This window comes from Podarcis pityusensis (genome assembly GCF_964106645.2).
Source record: "Podarcis pityusensis genome assembly, chromosome: 2".
In the NCBI taxonomy this organism is placed as follows: domain Eukaryota; kingdom Metazoa; phylum Chordata; class Lepidosauria; order Squamata; family Lacertidae; genus Podarcis; species Podarcis pityusensis.
This window is the reverse complement of record NC_138029.1, coordinates 9,758,522-9,781,028: the sequence shown is the minus strand read 5'-3', so window position 1 is coordinate 9,781,028 and position 22,507 is coordinate 9,758,522. Positions and strand designations below refer to the sequence as shown.

The window sequence follows — 22,507 nt, the reverse complement described above, 5'->3', positions numbered from 1 at the left end:
CTAGGGTCTTCTAGAAATTGTCCCTCGAGCAGATTTCTGCAGAAACAGGAACTATCGGCAAACTAGAGTCCAGATCCACATTTCTGGTCCATGTTTTCCAAACTACAACCTGCCACTTCAGATAAAGGACAGGACAAGGAGTTAGGCATCTGAGCAGGTTTTACTTGGGTTCTGGACCTGAATTACGTCTGATAATGCACAGCACACCATCAGAACATTTAACTGCCTATCATACGGACCACAGGAAATCTGCAATATCAACATATCCAGCTGCGGCTTTGAGTCTGTAATGGCTACATAACTGGCAGAAGAAGTTCAACAAGGGAAGCTTTCTCCATCGCTGCATCACAACAGACTTCTGGTTCAGCAGCTGTTGAAAGCACAGGACCTCTGTCTTAAGAACAATGTCAAATGGCAGCTCTGCCGCTGAGGAATTTGTGGCCCTCTCAGTGTTCTTGAATTCTGGCTGCAACTCCCAGCAGCCTCAGCCAGCATGGCCCAATACTCTGGGATGATGGGAATTGTAGTTCAACATCTGGAGAGTCACAAGTTCTACATCCCTGCTATAGGCAAATAGCCAGCTGTGGCTATGAGGCTGTAATATAGACAGGGGGTGGCATTTCCAAGGGGCAGGGGGTGATCAAATATATTTCTAATGCCACAGCCCTGCCTCCATCTGCTCCTCACCTAAGCCATTTTGTTTCTGGCGGTCCACACAATATAATTGTGTCCATTTCCACCAACTGTTGCATGGCAAAGGCACATCTGAATTACAACAACCACCAGGTTAGGTAGGAGGAGCTGTAGCTCCAAATCTCCACACCGTGCATTTGGCAGACTAACTGGGCAATCAATTGTGGCACATGCACGAGGCTTTATTTTGTTTCGGTTTTTAATAGAGGCACTTTGTACAAGGCTTCTTTATCACTCTTGTGCGAACCTTAGTCTGGAAAAATAACATTTGTGCAAGATCTCAGTATTATTCTTTTAAAAAACACACGAATGGAAATGGATATTGTGTTCCCTCCACACACACACACTCTCTCTCTCGCGCACAGAAAGGGCAGCTCTGACAGGAGGGCCAATATCCCTTCTTGAATCAAATAAAGTTGAAATATTCCAATTAACACTTCTGAATTTTGATTTAACAGTGTACACATATTTGCACAACCCTTGTCTTTTTTAAAAGACTGCATCAGTTGCTTTTAAGCAAAGTCAAATATCAAGTTCCATTAGTATAATTAACAAAGTAAAAGTTCCTGTACAGTTTGAGGTGGGCTTAAAATAAAATAAAAAGCAGAACTCGTTTTACTGTAGTGCACGAACGTCTACATTAAAAATAGCTAAATCAAACAAATGATAGGCTTTGCATCTTGTGACTGTCACCAGCCTAGAAAACGTTATAGCACCAATGAATTTCATATTAAACACATTACAACTGCACATGCTCAACATCAAACTAACGGCGTTCAAATACTGAATTGAACAGCAGGTATAGAATTGTTTTTTAGAAATAATGTAAGAATCTACATGCAGCCTCTCCAACCTCCAAGACTGAAAAGTACTGGAAAAATGTCAAATTCACATTTCTGCAGTAGGGATGTAAAAAACAAAAAACAAACATACACACACATGTTAGGGGAGTCATTGTAGGTCTCATATCAACTCCAGCATAGCCTATAATCTGCCTATCTGGCAGATAGGGTTGCCCACTTTTTGAACCTCTGTAGCTCAGGCAGGAATCAGCAGGGGAAGCTTTGCACAGGCATGGAAGTAAATAAATATTATCACTTGCTAATCCTGTATATCCAGAGCTATTAAAGACACAACAGCAGGCCATTCCAGTTTTCCTTCTGGTCAGCTGGCAACCCTACTTGCAGAACCCAGAAAGAAGCCAGTGGTTTTCACGGGTGCTTTCACCTACGCAGAAAATCCCTGCTGACTTCCAGCCTATACTTGTGTGCTCTCAGCAAAGCACGTTCATACCAACACAGCAAGCTAACTCAGGGGTAGACCAGTTCTTGTATATGCAACTCTATGAGTAGCTGCTAGCCAAAGCCAAATTCAGCCGTGTTAATAATGACCAGATGAGCCACGAGCAATGCAACTGTTTTCTTGAATTAATACAATGGAGCAGTTTTAATATTTCAGACCTTCCAAGTGTCCCTATTTTCAGGGACAATCCCGGATTTACAGGAGCTGTCCCAGTTTCTGATTTGATCCGGGAATGTTCTGCTTTTCCTTACGACATCCCTATTTTCATCAGAGAAAAGTTGGAGGGTATGGTAGGACGTTCCTATTTTCATTGGAGGGTATGGAGTTAAGCAATCCCCGAGCCAAGGTTATAAGTAACTATACAACCTTTAGAAGATATCTGAAGATATCTGTATGGGGAAGTTTTTATGTTTTACTATGTTTTTATATATGTTGGAAGCTGCCCAGAGTGGCTATCACAGCCCAGTCAGATGGGCAGGATAGAAATACAACAACAACAACAACAACAACAACGAATAAGACATCCCTATTTTCATCGGCGAAATATTGGAGGGTATGATTTTTTTTAAGGTCACATTCACATCATACCACTTTAAATTGTCGTGCGCTGGGTGCTGTCACGAGACCCTTTTCCCTCAAAGAGCTACAATTTTCAGAGTAGTTTAACAATCAATCCCTCTTCCCAGAGAACTCTGAGAATTGTAGCTCCCCGAGGGGAATATGTGTCTAAACCACAGAGCCTAGGACTTGCTGATCAGAAGGTCGGCGGTTCGAATCCCCACGACAGGGTGAGCTCCTGTTGCTCGGTCCCAGCTCCTGCCAACCTAGCAGTTCAAAAGCACGAAGTGCAAGTAGATAAATAGGCACCGCTCTGGCGGGAAGGTAAACGGCGTTTCCGTGCGCTGCTCTGGTTCACCAGAAGCGGCTTAGTCATGCTGACCACATGACCTGGAAGCTGTACATTGGCTCCCTCGGCCAGTAAAACGAGATGAGTGACGCAACCCCAGAGTTGTTCTTGACTGGACCTAACGGTCCGGGGTCCCTTTACCTTACCACCTGCACCAAACTGCAGCTCCCATAATTTTGGGGGGAAAGCCATGGCATCATAGGGCATCAAATAGATGGTATGAATGTGGTCTAAGTTAAATCTTTGAAAATGTTTCTGAATATGATTTCCAGGTTCCTTTAAAAATATATTCTTTGTTTACTAGATACCTGCGCTCATTCACGTTTTTTCTTTTTGCATAGGATCCATTTCCATCTTCCATATACTACGCAACAGGCCATCACACAGTGGCAAATATTTTGTGAATATTTATCTTACTCAGTAAAATCTGCATACCACTTCATTGTCAAAACGTCTGAACACTTTACATAAAACACACGTTACAATTATCTATAAAAGTCAGAAATTAAAAACAAGTTGACATTAAAAAATAACAATTCAAATACGAATAAAACCAGTAGTTAAAAATTTACATGTTCAAAAAGAAGAAAAAAATTACCTATTAAAATGCAGGTCAGTTGTACATATTACAGTAGGATTGCCTAAACAAAAACATGCATTTCTTTATGAAATTACTATCCCACGCTTCCTCCCAAGAGAGCCCAGGGTGCCAGAAACAATATACTGTGAAGGTGTCTGCCTCATATCAATAAGCAGGGAGTTCCAGGGTGTCGCCACACTGAAAGATCGGTTCCATACAAGTACAGAACAGACCTTGTGTAGCACTAGCAAAAGCACCAGTTCTGCAGATCTAAGGTGGTCTTCCCATCTATGGATTTACGTTGCCACGTGTCTCTGGGTATATTAGCATCCATCTGCTGGGAGAAACTATACTATACACTTGCCTGGGGAGAACATAGAAGAGCGCCTTGCTGCTGCCAACAGCAGGAGGGAGCTCTCTGCTGTCAGGGCTGTTCATCCCCATTGTGAAGCTAACCCCAACGGACTGGATATCAAGGAAAGGGGGTTCCCCCCGCTGCTCCCTTTAGGAAGGGGCGTGCCTTTTAGGCAGCCAGCTGCCTGCTGCTACTGCTCAATAGATCCATTTCAAGCTGCTGAGGATCAGCCGATGTCTCCGAGTCCCCACCAAGATGGGAAGTGACAAGAGAGGCAAGCGCTTTTCACTTGCTGTTTCAGGCTCTAGTGCGCACAAACATTGCAAGGGATGGGCACGCACACTAGGGTATCCTGCTTTTGCCTCCCCCGTTCCGTTCTGAGGACCCCCTACTGAAACCAAGTGGATGGTATGATTTCTTCATCTCAAGTATTGTCAAAGAGAGCAGAAGGGGCTCGTCATCCTGGGAAGGTAGTCCATCTAGGGGAAATGAGCGCTGATCTTAAACGCCCACTGCCTTGCGGCCATACTCACTCTTGAGAAAAGCTTCGGGAGAAAATCCCAAGGAACAATCCATACCTCTTGCCTTGAAGGACATATTTGGGAGAAGAAAAGGCTGAGGAGTAAACCCTACCGAAATGTGGAGTCTCTAAGACGGTTGGATGGCGCCTCATAGAATCATAGAACTGTAGAGTTAGAAGGGACCCTGAGGGTCATCCATTCCAACCCCTTACAATGCAGGACTCTTTTGCCCAAAGTGAGGCTCAAACTCACAACCCTGAGATTAAGAGTCTCCTGCTGTACCAACTGAGCTATCCCAGAAGTTTCATACCAGGGCTGGGGAGCCTGCGCTGTTGTAGCATCTGCTGGGTGCAATTCTCAACTTGCACATGATGTTGGCAGCAACATCAGAAAGTGTGTGTGAGTCCAGAGGCCGTTGAAAAGTCTAGCCTTTGCTTTCCTAGGCCTGTCAGCATGAAAGCAGTCCCCACCAACAGTTTTCCAAGGCTGTGCACACATTACAGTTTGCTCTGGCTCCCGTGCTGTCTTACCACTGGTGTTTGAAGCTGTGCACAATGATGCGAGCCATCATCCCTATCAATCCTGCAACTTCTTGAGAAACGCTGCTGTTTGAGGCATTGCCCCTCAAACCAGCTTCCACCCGATTTGAAAATGTGCAATCCACATTCCCTTTGCAATATAAGCTCAGGTGTGTATGTTTGAGACAGCTGCTGCGCATGCTCAGATAACAGCTTTGTGAAAAGGAGTTCAGGGGTGTTACAGATGTGGGAGGAGGACCAGACAGGAAATGTGCATTAGGTGAAGACATTTCTGCCCCCTTTCTGGTGTGTATGCAAATATGACTTGAAACACACGGGTGCAGGGGGAATGGCCTTGCTGAGTTTTAAACTGCTAATGTGTGCATTAAACACCTTTTAATTCTCCCTTGTCCTTTTAGACAACGGCTGCTGTGCAATAAGTCTGCTTAGGCCTTGGGCTGATTCACGCCTTCCCTGTTCCCTCACAGCCTAGTGCTGCCCTCATGAGGCAAGTCACCCGCAGGCCTTGCGATCAGGAGGAAATTACAAGGCTGAATTATAATGGGTTTGCTTATCATGGGTTTGAAATCATCCACCTTCTCCTATCTCTATCTAAATTATTTGTCCTCCCATCAAATTCCCCCTCGCCCTGACAGATTTTTCACATAGCCTGGAGAAGAGGAGGTTAAGGGGTGATATGATAGCCATGTTCAAATATATAAAAGGATGTCACATAGAGGAGGGAGAAAGGTTGTTTTCTGCTGCTCCAGAGAAGCGGACACGGAGCAATGGATCCAAACTACAAGAAAGAAGATTCCACCTAAACATTAGGAAGAACTTCCTGACAGTAAGAGCTGTTCGACGGTGGAATTTGCTGCCAAGGAGTGTGGTGGAGTCTCCTTCTTTGAAGGTCTTTAAGCAGAGGCTTGACAACCATATGTCAGGAGTGCTCTGATGGTGCTTCCTGCTTGGCAGGGGGTTGGACTCGATGGCCCTTGTGGTCTCTTCCAACTCTATGATTCTATGATTCTATCTCTGCTGGTACAGGAAGCACCCCAAAACACTCCGTGGTGGGATGTTGCACATGTGTGTTGAGGAAACGAAATCATTTTCTACAATTAATGAATTAACAAGTAGACATACATTATGCCCCTTGCCAGCAGAGGCTGAGCTTTATGCTAGGGTTGCCATATTCCGAAGAGCAAAAAAGAGGACACCTTTCTAGGTGGGCATTACCTTTGCTGTCTTCGGCCTCCTGCTCACGAGACGCTGCGTCTCCAGGCGATGCGAGGCTGAGCAGCCCCGGAAAGGCCGAACCAGGCCTGGCGACCACCAGAAATAACACAAGGCCTCACCACCACGAGGCCGAGAGCGGCCCTGGTATGAATGGTGTACAAACAATAAAAAATAAAACCCAGGGCATTTTGGAAAAATTTAAAAATCCGCCCTGAATGGTGATTTTACCTTTGAAAAAGAGGACATGTCTGGGAAAATCTGGATGAATGGCCACCCTATGCTGTGCTCTTAAGACCAGACCTTACAAAACAAAGCACAAGTCAACACACTGGGGCTGCCACCCAGCCCAGACAGGCTGATTCCTGAGGCAGCTGCATTTTACAGTGGACGCTCAGGTTGCGAACACGATCCGTGCAGGGCGCACACTTGCAACCCGCAGAGTCCGCAACCCGCAGCGGCACGAAACCCGGAAGTAACCCGTTCTGGTACTTCCGGGTTTCGGCGGTCCACAACCCAAAAAAACGCAACCTGAAGCGTCTGTAACCCAAGGTATGACTGTACTGCCAATCTACATGTGCTGTTTGATTTATTTATTACGTTAAGGTGGCCATCCTAAACCCACTTGCCTAGGGGTAAGCCCCACTGAATTCCATAGGGCTTATTTATTCTGAGTCCATTTTTCCTCCATCTCTGGCTTCATGGCTGAGAGAGCATGTGAAACCAAGTCTCCTCTGTCCTTGTCCAACACCCTTAAAGACACTCTGTGGTTGGAATCTAACCACTACACCATCCTGGCTCACAAGGTTACCCATTCACATAAATGTTGCTTGCACGTGAACAGGCCCAGAAGGCCCAGCAGAGACTTTCCCTGTTTCTGAGATACCCACATGGTGAACTTCCCTTGTGTGAGTCAGCTCAGTTTACTCAGAACGTCACTTTTAGGAACTGCTGCTAAGCCGGTATTTCCTTGTGTGTATATTAAAGGGGCACAGAGTTGTCTATGGACGCTCCATAATTCACATGAGACACCCTGCTACACACACTTAAGGGGGAATCAGGGACAACTTTTACACTTTGGAGAGGAAGGATTCTATATAGTACAGGGCCTCCTTTACAGTGGCACCAAAGTTTTGGAGCTCCCTCCGCAATGTTGGGGTGTGGTAAGTACATTCTATCCCCTCACTGCTAGTCTTCCAACAGCAAGGAAATACTGTTTTCATTCAGAAGGCATTTGGGGCATCAATATTACACACACACACACACACACACACACACACACACACACCCCAATTGCAGACCTGTGTTTCATTATTTTTACAGCTTCTTGTCTATTACAGCTGTTTATTAATTTCGTTGTAATGTGCTTCAATACAAGATGGTGCCCTGGATTTTTAAAAAAATAATAAGCAAAATAATATATCTTTATCACATTGCAGATTCTTAAACACAAATATTGATCCACCAAGGGCCCAAGAATGATGCACCAGAGCAGAATAGAGCCTGTTTGGGAGCATTTATGTATATGACCAGGGACGCGGGTAAAAGCGGGTAAAAGACTGTGGGTAAAAGCCTCAGCACCTAGGGCTTGCCGATCGAAAGGTTGGCGGTTCGAATCCCCGCGGCGGGGTGCGCTCCCGTCGCTCGGTCCCAGCGCCTGCCAACCTAGCAGTTCGAAAGCACCCCCGGGTGCAAGTAGATAAATACGGACCGCTTACTAGCGGGAAGGTAAACGGCGTTTCCGTGTGCTGCGCTGGCTTGCCAGATGCAGCTTGTCACGCTGGCCACGTGACCCAGAAGTGTCTTCGGACAGCGCTGGCTCCCGGCCTATAGAGTGAGATGAGCGCACAACCCTAGAGTCTGTCAAGACTGGCCCGTATGGGCAGGGGTACCTTTACCTTTACCTTTATGTATATGACCAGATCACCACTGCTACACAAAGTGACTATTATTGTAACCACGATAAAGATGCAGATGCAGATGCCAAAGCCACCACCATCCCTTTGCTTCAAAAATAGGGGACAATTGTTGAACCTGGGTATTACTATGAGGGATTAAAGAAAGACAAGGCGCAACAAAGGCTCTTCAGATACAGTGCTTTGTTAGAAGTTTAATTTCTGCAGGTAGCATAAAGCAAACCTTGCTAAGAATCTTGCTCCCTCCTCCCATCTGAATCTGGCATGCTTTATTGCTGAAACCCTATAAATACCAAGTGCAGAAATACAATGGCCGTTTGGAATTACAATTGCCATTCTGGCTACTGTTACATCTTGTGAGATAAACTACCCAGCATCACTTCCATCTTGGAATTTCACCACCTATCCCCTTCCATTTCCCCTCATGAGCTATCACACATGCGCCTCCCTCCCTTCGTTTCTTCTCCCTAAACAATGTTCTCAGCTCATCAAAGAAACTAAAGAAGTTTGCTTGTTTTTTTTATAAGATATTTATTAAGATTTTCAAGATTTTACAAAACACACAAAAAAAGAAAAAACACAAAGTAAAAATATTTAAAAACAATTCATTCCTTCCAATACTTGACCTTCATTTGCTTATTTCCAGGACCTCCTCACACTTTCCTTTTTTGTATTCCAGTTCAGTTATTTCGTTCAGCAAATCCCTCCCCTCTTTATGTATCCTAATCATTAGTCATAAAAATATTGTAATTTTAGATTTTTACATATTACATAATAAACCCTTTTTTCATATTCCCTTGTAACCTTTCAGCTAAAGACCACTTAGTTTCTATCCAACAACATTCTAGCATTCATTAATTTTACAATATTTCTGTAAATAATCTTTTTCCAGTCTTCCTCCATCGACTATTCTCCCTGGTCTCGGATTCTCCCAGTCATTTCCGCCAATTCCATATAGTCCATATAGTCTAAAGAAGTTTGGCAAGAGGTGAGCTGCTAGACCAAAGTAGAGTTTCTTGCAGGACCTCAGTTCATGTAGTTCATAAGAACCTAAGAGCCTACTGGATCAGGCCAATGGTCCATCCTGTCTAGCATCCTATTCTCACAGTGGTAACAGTGCTGGTAACAGCGGCAACTAGTTTTGGGCCAGCCGCCTACCTGCTTTTTGTGTGCAAGGCACTAAACCTCTCATCAAAATATCGTTTCAGCAAATTTGATTACTGCTGTTCATTCACATCCCCTGTGTCTCTTTCTCTTTCTCTCCCTCCCAACCACAGTGCCTAGAACAGAGATGGGTAACCTAATTCCCCCAGATACTTTTGTGCTCCATCAGCCCCAGTCAGCATGGCAAATGGTCAAGAGACAACTTTCCCCATAAGGTGTCAGTCCCTTGCCTGAAACTACATGGTTCACATGGGTGTAAAGACAGGATATCAGTAAATGGGAGGAGGCTAAAAAAAAAAATCTTCATCACATTCTCCTACCCAGCCTTCTGAATGTGACTCTGTGTGTTTCTGCTTTGAATTTCCGCAGTCAGGAGAAAATGTGCAGGAAATTGCAAAACCTACATGCATAACCACATACCTCCTTGCATGAGATCTACTATCCAGAAAGCTTAGACTGCATGAAGCAGTTTCTTCCAATACATGTAGCTCAGATACATTATCAGCACTGGGGGAAACTGTGGCTTCGTACAACCTTGCCTTTCCAGTATGGAATATTGCCTGCTTATTGTCACGTGTGTGATAATCTTACCTGCCTCTAAGTTGCTGCAAAAACATGCCTGGGAATCGGATGTTTATGTGGGAAGCTAAATATGGAATTTGTGGGGTTTTCTGTAGAACTTTTGCAATGCTGTTGAAGGGGCTTGAGCCGAAGGTAGATGGAGTCTACTGGTAGATTTCTGCATGGTTTGCAGTAGATCGACAAGCGACAAATCAGGCTGCCGAGTTAAAGAAAGCTGGCCAGGTGGGAACTTCCATGCTTGCTGATGTAGCTCGGGGCAGCTTCACTTCTTGAGAAAAGATGGCGAGCTCTGTTCAGCTGTGGCACTGAAAATACCTTTCCAGGCTCAGAATGTGCTCCGAGGCACCCTGTTCTTTTAGTTATAACATCAAGCACGGGCTTGCTGAGGCTGCTGGGAGATGTAGCTCAGCAAGGGAGGGCCAAAGTCTGCCCACACCTGCTCTACGTTGTTTGCACCTGCCTCTCTTGAGTTCATCTTGGAATTCTAATTTTAAAAATGTAGGTCTGGCAAGCCCAACATCTGCCCGCCCCTGCAGTACACCCTACGACTGGGCTGCCACTTTTCCTCCATTCCATTTAAAGCCAAGAAGGTGATTTGATATAGATATGCTGGAAAAGCAAAACACTGCCTTACAATCTTATTGCTAAGGTTTATTATCGGCATTTCACTTGTATTGTAAAGGGAAGAGCCCCAGCAGAAAGCCCCCGATTCATTCACTAGCATCTCCGAGTACAGCTGGGAGAGTCCCTTGCCTGAAAATCCTGGACAGCTGCTGCCAGTCAGGGCAAACAATGCCAGGTTAGATAGACCAATAGGCTGATTCAGCATAAGGCAGTTTCCTATGTTCCTAATGCATTTTTTTATATATTAAGTTAGACATTTTTTAAAGTTATTATATACCTTGCAAGACCTGGTGTGAAAGGCACTATAAAAACGTTTTAATAAATAAAATAATATTGTCATATCAACCATGCAGACAACACCTCAGCGCAAAATGCAAAATGCCAGTGTTTGCAACGGAGTCTTACACATTCATGTGTGTGTGCATTGACACACACATGCGCTAGAGACGGAACACATCCATTTCAGGGCTGTCTTAAGCATATGCGGTGCCGGGGTGCAAAGATCCGCCTGGCCGCTTCAGCGTCTCGCTGGCTCAGTTGCCCCCGAACTCGCGGCAGCAGAAGAGCCAGCTGTGGCACTCCAACCAACGGGCGGGCAGGCTCTTCCCCGGACTCAACTCTCGGGTCCTGGACTCTTGTCCTGGCGCCCCTGAGAGCCCGGCACCCGGGTGCCCTGCGCCCCTAGTGCCTATGGGTAGGACGGCCGTGTCCATTCCTCACTCAGCTCTCTTAGCTTCTAAATATCCTTCAGTCGAACGCTGAAGACTGACAGCTATAGCAAGCCACACTGACGAAACAACAGGAACCATAAAGCAGACTGACCCTACTAAATGAAATTCGGAAACAACAAAAAGAAAAAAAGGGAACCATTCTCAAAAGATGCTGAAGGGAGTGAGGCTTTTTATTAATGCCCAGCGCATTTTGGCCCAAAAAGGACTTCCTCTGGACAAGAGTTAATAAACTATGCTTAAAACACACTTCTTTAAAAAATAATGCTTTTATATATTTTAAGCATGGTTTATTAATTGTTGTTCAGTTGTCTTGTTTTATTTTAGTAGAAAAGCCCCCCAATTGAAGCACTTTGGAGCCGTAGCCATAGCAAACCTAGTCCCTTGTGAGCATATAATCCTAATAGCTGATGGAGGCCCCTGACTGCAGGTGGCCATTACGTATATAATTTCTGCTCCAGTCTTATCCTAAACATTTGTCAGGCTGCTGCTGTGCAAATGTAGCATCACAGCAGCACTGGTGTAACAAAGCTGGAAAAGTGACCAGCGCAAGGCAGTCAAAAATTTAAACACGAGCAGACTAATTTCCTTTAAATTGACGCTTTCAAATGCATTAACAAATTAAACACCTGTGCTTAACAGTTAGCCCAGTGCTGTGGCACTCATTGGCAGGTTGCTGATCCATTGAGTAGATGTACTTGTTACTCATCAATTAGGTACAATACTGCCTGCATGCTTTTCATACGGGTGCAGATTTGCAGCATGATCCTGATGACGTTTCGCATGCTTGAGCCCTATTGATTTCAGTGAGGTTTAATAGTGCTCATGCTTAGCTTTTGGATATATTGTACCTCTCGTGTGCCCCCTCCCCATTTTTTTTGTGATGGAAGCCACTGTGAAAAAGAAGAAGCAGACATTCTAGGAAGAGGCCTCATTATAAATATGTATTAAATTCACCCGTATGATTAGTCAACTCAAGTGGGGTTAGGGAATTTCCAGTCTGTGGTCTGAAAGTGACCTTCCAAGCCTTGCTGTACAGCCTTTGACAATCCCCAAAGGCAACCCCCCACCCCTATATCCGCAGGCCACCCCCTTCACCAGCCCATCTCTGTGCCTTGCCAGATTGTCTTCTTGAGCTGTGAGGATGCTTCTTGAATAGATGTGTCTATGGGCACAGAAACGTCCGGCTATTGTGCAGCTGGAATTCCCCCAGAAGATGGCCCATCAGGGAAGCTAATTCTCAGGCTGAAAATGATGCCACGATCCTGAACTAAAAGTTCAGTCAGATTAGAAGCTTGCCCCCCTAACCCAGACTAGTTTGTGATGATGGAAAGGTACACCTGGCAAGGTAACCAGGTAACAACCTGGCCAGCTCTTGTGCCTTTAGCATCAGCTTGGTGAAGCTTTGTGTCATGAATAGATAAGCACTGTCACCTGCTGATGTTGGTCATGTATGCTGCTCTTAAAGGCAGAGGAGCAGGAGGCAGTAAACAACAGCACTTGGCAACTTTACCTACAAGACATTTCTATCTGGATATTTTAGAGCCTTTTCATTTCAAGAGTCAGTTTGACTCTTTTGGGTTACCACTCCCTTCCTTCAAGACTTTCAGAGACTTTGAGGCTTTGTGGTATATGCAAATTGAGAGAGTTAAAGCAATTTAAAAGATTGACCCATTAATGGGCCCCAGGAGAAGTGCGGAGGGAGGGGGAGAAGAGTTCACTCCAACAGAAAGTGTTTTTAAATGAGTGGTCTGAGAGAAAAATGCTTCTAGCCTGCCCAGACAGTCCCTCCATCGCTCCCTTTGAAAGGCCCAGCCCCATACCTCGCACGATGCTCAGGGAAGTCTTGATGCTGCTCTTCAGATGTGGGTCCCCGACCAGCTCCACCAGCCGGAAAAGTTTGTTGAGCTGCACTTTAACGCCCTCATATCTCTGTGCCTCCGTCCGGATGGCTGCAGATGTCAACTGCCTTTGCACATTCATGATGGGCGTAAAAAACAACAACACAAAACCTCTTGACGGGGCAGGCAGAGGATCTCAGCCCATGGTACAGCTCCCAGCTCAGTGTCTTCTCTTGCCAGAAAACTTACATATGCCTCATGCGCAGATAAAGCACCAACCTCTCTCAGACATTGGCCTGTTTCTCTCTCTCTCTCTCTCCCTCTGTCAGTTGCACTTCCTGAGCAGAGCGTCACATTTCAGAGCCACTGCTTTCGGTCCCCCCATCTCTATCTGATTCTGACACCAGGCAAGGGCGTAGCACAACCAAAATACAACGCAGCTACTTCTCAGCCCCGGCTGTGTGAAACATCCTCCAAGGATCTCAGGCAGAACTGGGTGCACCCAAAGCAGGCGGGACAGGATTGGCAGGTGTTTGGAGCTCTGGCTTTCCAAAAGGTGTAATTATGGCAATGCTTTTTTGTTTTGTTTTTTCTTTCTGGCAGCTGCACCTAGATAAACAAAGAGCCATGTGAAGTCATTCAAGAGGCCAACAGGCATGCAGTTTGTCATCGCCGTCCATGTCTGCAGACACACCCATCCAACATTGACGCATCATTTTTCATAAGTGTATGCTATCATCCTAGCAAGGAGAAACCAGCACCAGGAGATGAAAGGCAGACTTGGGGCTTTAACAGGTGACCTCGCCAACGTAAGACCATGAAAAGAGCCTTGCCAAAGGCCACCTAGTCCAGCATCCTGCTCTCATACTGGCCAACCAAGCACAAGAGCCCTCTTCCCTCCTGTGTTTTCTTGAAATTGGTAGTCAGTAGCAAAAAAAGGTGGTGCTGTGGGTTAAACCACAGAGCCTAGGACAGTCGGTGGTTCGAATCCCCGTGATGGGCTGAGCTCCCGTTGCTCGGTCCCTGCTCCTGCCAACCTAGCAGTTCGAAAGCACGTCAAAGTGCAAGTAGATAAATAGGTACCACTCCGGCGGGAAGGTAAACGGCATTTCCGTGCGCTGCTCTGGTTCGCCAGAAGCGGCTTAGTCATGCTGGCCACATGACCCGGAAGCTGTACGCCGGCTCCCTCGGCCAATAAAGGGAGATGAGCGCCGCAACCCCAGAGTTGGCAACGACTGGACCTAATGATCAGGGGTCCCTTTACCTTTAGCCGATGGCCTCTGGCTGTGGAGGCAGAGCACAGCCATCACTGCTAGTACTAACTGAGAGCCCTCTCCACCATGAATGCATCAAATCCTCTTTTAAAGCCATCCAAGTTGGTGGCCATCACTGCCTCCTCTTGGAAGCAAGTTCCTGACTCTTCCAAGAGTTCTAATGTTATGAGAGAGAGAGAAAAAACTAATCTCTGTCCACTTTCTCTATGTGCTGCATAATTCTATAAACTTCTATCATGTCACCTCTTATTCACCCAACTCTACAGGAGCCTTTTTTGAGGTGGGGGGGGGGTGACCAGAACTGTATTCCAAATGTGGTTGCACCATAGATTTGTATAAACCCCAGCAAAATTTCAAGAAGCAAATGAAATTAGGGTGTGCCTATTTTGACCAGGATTGTAATCATACTGGGGTGTTAGGGACAGGGTAGTACCTCTGGTGAGGGACACATTGTGTTCCTTCTGGGGTAGTTTGTCCACCTTTGGTCCCCACCCTGCACTCAACTCTCACCTGTGGCTCCTAGAAGCTGTCAGCATGAGACAGCAGCCACACCCAAGGAATGGCTTCAACTAGCCGGCTAAACCAGGGGAGTGTAACCAACTGGGTCTCAAATGCTTGGTAAGTTAGGGACTTCCCCTGCATGCGAAGACAGGCTTCAAATGAGCAGACAAGACCAACAGTGGGTCCCAGGGTCAAGAAGATTGTTTCTGCACATGCCGTAGAAAGAAGTCAGGGGCAGATGGGGCTCTTCAGCCTAGGAAGGTAGCCCATCTAGAAGGACAACTCTGATCCTAAACCTCCACTGCTTTGCAGAATATCTTTGGGAGAAGAAAAGACTAAGGAGTAAACCCTACACAAATATGGAGTGGAGTCCCTTGCACACCTCCTTCCAGCAACTCCTGCAGTCCAGACGGTGCTTAACATATTGCTCTGCTTTCCTTTGGGCCACATCAGTGAGGCCAAGAGGGAGGTCTTGCTGTCTGGGCAGCCATATAGCACCGGTCCTGAAAGACCTACATTGGCTCCCAGTACGTTTCTGAGCACAATTCAAAGCATTGGTGCTGACCTTTAAGCCCCAAACGGCCTCTTCCCATTATACCTGAAGGAGCATCTCCACCCCCATCGTTCAGACCAGGCACTGAGGTCCAGCTCCAAAGGCCTTCCAGCGGTTCCCTCACTGTGAGAAGTGAGGTTACAAGAAACCAGGCAGAAGGTCTTCTCGGTGGTGGCACCCGCCCTGTGGAACGCCCTCCCACCAGATGTCAAGGAAATAAACAACTATCTGACTTTTAGAAGACATCTGAAGGCAGCCCTGTTTAGGGAAGCTTTTAATGTCTGGTGTTTTATTGTGTTTTTAATATTCTGTTGGGAGCCGCCCAGAGTGGCTGAGGAAACCCAGCCAGATGGGCAGGGTATAAATAATAAATTATTATTACTCCATATACACTGCTCAGGCTTGTGCCAAAGGGAGGTCATTTCAGTGCTGCTAATACAGTGGTTTGACTTCACCCCCGAGGTGCACTCCATTGTCTCTTGAAACAGACAGAGGTCTGCAACAACAATCATACAGAAACAAGCCTTCTGATAGGGTCTGGGGGGCAAGAGGTGTCATCCTCTGGTCGGGAAAGGGTATGCCTCAGCAGAACAGCATCTGCTCTGCACACAGAAGGTTCCAGGTTCAATCCGCACCATGCAGAGCCGGGAAAGGCTCTCTGTCTGAAATTCGGAAAAGCCAAGCTGAGCTTGATGCACCAACAGCCTGGCTCAGCAGAAGGCAGCAACCGACAGTCCAATAAAAATTATTAACTATTCTCAGAAGACACAAGAACTTCCCACGCTGGAGGAATGGCAGATGAAACTGATGGACTATATGGAACTGGCGGAAATGACCGGCAGAATCCGTGACCAGGGAGAAGAGTCGGTGGAGGAAGATTGGAAGAAATTCAAAGATTATCTACAGAAACACTGCAAAATTAAAGAATGTTAGAGTGATGTTGGATTGAAAATAAGTGGTTTCCAGCTGTACAGGATTTAAAGTTATAGATAGACTAAGATTAAAGATTAGGATTAAAGAAGTTTAAGGAAATGGAAATTTGGTACTTAAGAGGTAAAATTTTAATGCTATATTACATTAAGATTAAAGATTGGGATTAAAAAAGTGGAAAAGAAATTGCTGGACAAACAATTTGGACCGGAATACAAAAGAGGGAGGTATGAGGAGGTCCAGAAAATAAGTAAATTTAAAAACAGAAATGAAAAGGTGATATTGTTTTTAATTGTTCTGTTTCTTTTTTTGTTTTTTGTTCTCTGTGTTTTTCTTTTCTTTTTTGGATTATGTACTGTGTATTTGTGTATTTCTTTTTTATGTTTTTCTGTTTAACTTTTTACTGAAACCTTAATAAAAATCATATTAAAAAAAAAAATTATTAACTATTCTGCTGGAAGGGGATCGTAGTCTGTGGGCTCGTACCACACACCTGTTGCTGTACCAGGGCAGAGTCGCTGGATGAGGCATAAGACTTTGCCGGAGTAGGTCTCAGGGAGGGGTGCTTTTCTACCTCCAACCTGTCTCCCTGTCATTAAGAAAAGAAATCAGGAGGGAATAGCTATCATTTTAAAGTTTTGCTTCAGGTGCGAAAGCATCTAGGCTCTCCTTAGCCTGAAGTCTGCTTTCAGTGCTTGGTTTCTGTAAGCAGTGCCCTCAGCTGGTACAGATGGAGGACTGCCCAGGATCCATGGGCAGCTGAAAGACTCACTGAGCTAGGTAAGTTTTGGAAGAGATGCCATAGTGATGTCAGTCTGAACTTACATTCCATTCTGCTGTTCCAGTGTTCCGGAGACCAGTGGTGAAGGCGGATTACAAGGTATGGAAACAAGCTACAGGTGCATTCAGGAGACAGCCCCAGGTCTTTTACACTGTGCCCCAGATCTTTCCACACATAACACTTAAAAACAAAACAAAAAGCACAGTGCCACTGAGAACCCAGCCACCTACCATCTTAGCTTCCCCAGAGATCCAAATTTGCATCTCTACATATAAATCAGCATATGCAAATTTTCTGCAAGTCTGTCATGGGCCTATGTACCGAGCCCTCTAAGTAGCAATGCCCCTGGCTGCATTCTTGGTGGGAAACCACCAAGGGGTGTGGGTGAACAGAGGAGCCACTGGAGCAGGTGTGGAGGACCTGTGGCCTTCCAGATATTGAAGGATTACAATTCCCATCATGCAGTTCTGATCATTGGCCATGCTCCCTGCGGCTGCTTGGAGTTATAGTTCAACAAATATCTGGAGGCCCACAGGTTCCAGTGTTTATATATCTGAAGGAGCGTCTCCATCCCCATCGTTCTACCCGGACACTGAGGTCCAGCACCGAGGGCCTTCTGGCGGTTCCCTCACTGCGAGAAGCCAAGTTACAGGGAAGCAGGCAGAGGGCCTTCTCGGTAGTGGCGCCCTCCCTGTGGAATGCCCTCCCACCAGATGTCAAAGAGAACAACAACTACCAGACTTTTAGAAGACATCTGAAGGCAGCCCTGTTTAGGGAAGCTTTTAATGTTTGATATATCACAGTATTTTAATATATATATTTTTTAAGCCGCCCAGAGTGGCTGGGGAAGCCCAGCCAGATGGGCGGGGTATAAATAATAAATTATCATAAATTATTATTATTATTTCTCAAACTTGGGTCTCTAGCTGATGTTGACTGCCACTGGCATCAGATCTAGCTAGCAGGACCAGTGGTCAGGGATGATGGGAGCTGTGGTCCTACAACAACTGGGACCCAAGTTTGAGATACACTGGGTTAGCCATTCCTGCACTGGAAGGATTTTGCCCAGAAACCTAGAACGTTCCCCACCCAGAAGAATATTTTCTTGAACATGTCGCCAAGTGATTCTCTCACCACCGAGTAACCACAACTACGGTTGCCAGGCTGCAGCTCAGAGTTATGTGCTGTGCTTTTAAATTCACCATTGCAATGGGAGACAAGATAGCCACAGCTTCTCCTGCCCTGCAGCTGCCCATTATTCCTCCCCTAGTCTTCTTGTGTGGCCTCTTGCCTAGCGGCATAACCAGAGTCCTGCTTGCTGTAGCGGGTGGGGAGCAACGGGAGGAAGAAGTCATGGGTGCTTGTCTCAAACCACACTGGGAAAGGCAGACGTACAACACAAATCTCTGAGTTACACCTTGTCAATCCTAAGCACATCCGGTCCCGCACATACACACACACCCAGAGTTAGAGACTGGAGGCTTCCATGGCAGTTGGATTCACCTCTTATTTAGAAATTCAGCCTTGCAAACCCACAGTCCCATGGAGAGGATGATTTGATGCTTGAGAGACTGGGGCAAGGCACCTGAGTGTCTCTGCCAGCCCTGCCACTGAACTTCAGGGCTCCTCAAGACAACCTGTTTAGATGAAGCATTTGTCCTGATTTGTTTGCACAAAGCTTACATGGAGTCCAGACTACAACCTTTGGAAGACTGGGTCTGTTTCGTTTGCAAGGCAGTTCTATGGCAATGAGCACTCATCCTGATTTGCTGCGGGGCAGTATTTACAAGTCTTCCCATCAAACACTTGTTTATATCACACTTTTATGTGCATTCCCCCATCACTTTCCTAACCTATAATGCAGCAGGAATGGGTAGGAACAAAAACGCAATGGAAGAACGGTGGGAAGTATTACATTTGATGTTAATTTGTTAAAAATTGGTGAAGCTTAATAAAGAATTAATTGAACAGAGAGAGAGAACGAGAGATGTTATGCTAGGGTGACAGAGCACTTTCACTGCGCAAATTTTAAATTTCCAGTATGTGCTTGAACAGAATACCGACAGTCCAGAGGCACTCTCAGAAACCGCTAGAAAAAGTTATTTTCTTTGTGGCCAGTAGCGCAGTTAGATAATTTTAGATTCTAGACCGGACTTACTTCAAAATGTGGTAAGCCAACTCTGCTGCATTTCGGGGCCAGGACTCTGCCCCAAAGTCCTGTCCTGAAGGCACTATAGCTCTTGGCCACCATTTGTTCCCTCCATTTCCTGTGGGGAAGAGATTATGGCTTCGCATGGCTGTGCGTAGTATTGTATCTTAATGGAGCCTCAAAGAAAAATCACCTCTAGAGTGGTACCTCGGGTTACATACGCTTCAGGTTACATACGCTTCAGGTTACAGACTCCGCTAACCCAGAAATAGTACCTCAGGTTAAGAACTTTGCTTCAGGATGAGAACAGAAATCGCGCAGCAGGGGTGCGGCAGGAGCAGCAGGCCCCCATTAGCTAAAGTGGTGCTTCAGGTTAAGAACAGTTTCAGGTTAAGAACGGACCTCCAGAACGAATTAAGTTCTTAACCCGAGGTACCACTGTACTTTCCTTTCAGCAGCAAGGGTTTTTGAGTCAGACCACCTAACAGATGGGAGTCAGCAACTGTATCCTATGGATAATTGCCATATTTTCCTCAGATCTCTTAAATGCTAATGCAGTATGATCTTGTTTTGCAGCTGAGGGGAAGGCACACAGAAAAACAAAACTAACCCACCCATCCCCGCAGTTCTTCTTAAGAGTCTTGGCTCACACTCAAGAAGGCTTCCTCTCAGTCTGGGTACAGATTACCACTTGCTCTGGCTACAGTGCTAACCCACCGCTAGTATGTGAAGCTGAGAACACATGACGCTAGTCACATTCCCTCTCTGTCCTGTAGTTTCTTGAGAAATACTTCTGTTTGATACTTTCCCCCTCAAACCAGCTTCCATCTGATTTAAAAAACTAAGGTGAGATGTGTGCACACCATACATTAAAAACATGACCCTTTCCCTCAGAATCCTAGGAACTGTAGTTTAATAAACAACATCAATACAGTTGTACCTTGGAAGTTGAACTGTTTAGTTCTCAAACATTTTGACTCCCGAACGCTTCAAACCCGGAAATGTTCCGGTTTGCGAACTATTTTTGGAAGCCGAACGTCCGGCGGGGCTTCCACGGCTTCCGAATGGCTGCAGGAGGTTCCTGCAGCTAATCAGAAGCTGTGCTTTGGTTTGTGAACGTTTTGGAAGTTGAAAAGACTTCCGGAACAGATTCAGTTCAACTTCCCGCAGGGGGAGCGGTCCATCCCGGGGGGGGGGGGTTGACATCGCGGCCGCCCCTGCCCCCACCCCCTGGGACGTGCGCCGCTTGCTGCGCACCCTCCCAACGCACGCCACGCGCCCCACAGGCGGCGTGCCACACCCCCTGGGCTGCGACCCACATCCCGGTGCTGGCGGATGCAGCTCCGCCACTGGGTACGACTGTAATAATATGATGCCACCCATCTGACTGGATTGTATACCCTCCAACATTTCTCCTATGAAAACAGGGGCCTCCTGCTCCGTAACAGGAATAAAACTTTCAGGAATCTCTGGCGGTGTGAAGAGAGATGCAGCAAGCCTTCATGATGGCTGGCCAGCTGGGGACAAATCAAGTGTGCTCCTTTTACAGTAGTCCAGACATGAGGTCGTTGTTATTAAAGGCCTGAGGGCTGAAGGATCAGAACCTCAATTCAGCACACAGCTTGATTTATTATGGCAAAGGGAGGGATATATATGCCTTGCCTTGGCTGAGAAACTGAATGGATATGATGGGTTGATGTTCGTCTTTTCACTTAGAATCACTCGTTTTTCTTACCCCTTCCTGCCCCCTTGAGGCACGGAATAGCCATAACATCAGTAAGCTAAGCTCAGAAAACCACAGCCACAGAGGTTCTACTTATACATAAAGGCATGTAATAAATTGATATGTACTAAAAAACACAGCTGTACACCTTCGCAAGTGATCGCCAATAACTGACAATGTAGCAGAAACACTTTCCTCATCCTCAAAGTATTTATAGCACTTTCCTCATCCTCAAAGCACATTACAAGGTATCAGCGATACCTCACAACAATCTGGCGAGGTAGGCCAGTGTCATCTTCTGAGGGAGGGAGAGCTGTATTTTTAGAAAGTTCGCTGCTATTCAGCTCTTAAAGGCAGCGGGGCCTTGCAGGAAGAGGGCAGGTTGCCAATATTATTCCCAAAAAGTGTTCCAGTTACTCCAACCTGTAGCAGCAGAAGCCTCTGTCACTGGGGCAAAATCCCAACAGCTGGAAGCTCTGCACAGAATGAGTGACACCTTAGGTTCTTTGCTGGTCTTTACCTCTGAGATTGGGTCTCACTCCAGATGCCATTTCCGTCCCTCGCTGCCACCTTTGTCAGCAGCCAGCTGCCTCCACTTCCTCTCACAGACCACCAAACATCCCGGTGCTAACCTCAAAAATACACAAAAAAAGCAAGGGAATAGAGATTAATTCAATATGATTGCAGAGGCCTGTGCAAAAAGGAGCAAAACAAAACTTGTGTTATCACAGATAGCACAATCTGATAACCACCGTTGGGAGTGCTCTGCGGGTTCAAAGTGCTTCCTACGTGACAAGCTACATCTGTTGAAATACCCTGCACTATTTAAAAGTGCAGGAGACTCTTTTGCATCTAACCACCCTGTGCATCATATACATTATCTCACTAATCTTTCCTTTAAGCTTATAACGCAGGTCATGAGAACATAAGAGAGCAGCCCTGCTGCTTCAGATAAGCGGTCCATCTGGTATAGCATCCTCCTTGAAAGAGCCCTCAAGCAGGGCTCGAAGGCAATTGTTGCTTGTTATTGCTCCAGCTCCTGCCTCCACCAGCTGCTGTTATTCCACAGCATCCGGCCTCTGAATTTGGAAGAAGGTTGCATGCAGCCATCATGATTAGCACCCATTGCCCCAGGTTGGTAAGTTAAGTCTGGAGTTGTTGAATATAACACAAAGTATGATCCCAGCTCCTGCCAACCTAGCAGTTCAAAAGCACGTCAAAGTGCAAGTAGATAAATAGGTACCACTCCGGCGGGAAGGTAAACAGCGTTTCTGTGCACTGCTCTGGTTTCGCTTAGTCATGCTGGCCACATGACCCAGAAAAACAGTCTGCGGACCAACGTCGGCTCCCTTGGCCAGTAAAGCGAGATGAGCGCCGCAACCCCAGAGTCGTTCGAGACTGGACTTAACTGTCAGGGGTCCTTTACCTTTTTTTATGCCAACTTAGCATGTGCAAATTGTATAAAATGTGACAGGATATTACATAGCCACTATGGCTAGTAGGCATTGATAGCCTGATACCCCCAGGAGTTTGTCTAATCTTTTTAAAAATCCACCCAAGTTGGGAGCCTTCAGTATTCTTATTCTTATTTTATTACATTTACCAGTCATACAAAAGAAAACGTTTCAAAGC

The 22,507-nt window shown here is 46.0% G+C and overlaps 1 protein-coding gene across 1 annotated transcript in view; it reads right to left on the bottom strand.

Annotated features, from left to right (window-relative positions):
• The window catches only part of AGAP2 (ArfGAP with GTPase domain, ankyrin repeat and PH domain 2), a 119,740-nt gene extending 106,274 nt beyond the window's left edge, over positions 1–13,466 (bottom strand). Inside the window, exon 1 of the mRNA XM_080994388.1 lies at positions 12,947–13,466. Coding sequence (XP_080850514.1) covers positions 12,947–13,106 — 160 coding nt within the window. The 5' untranslated portion in view covers positions 13,107–13,466. The remainder of the gene's footprint in view (positions 1–12,946) is intronic.
• Positions 13,467–22,507: the final 9,041 nt, after the last annotated feature.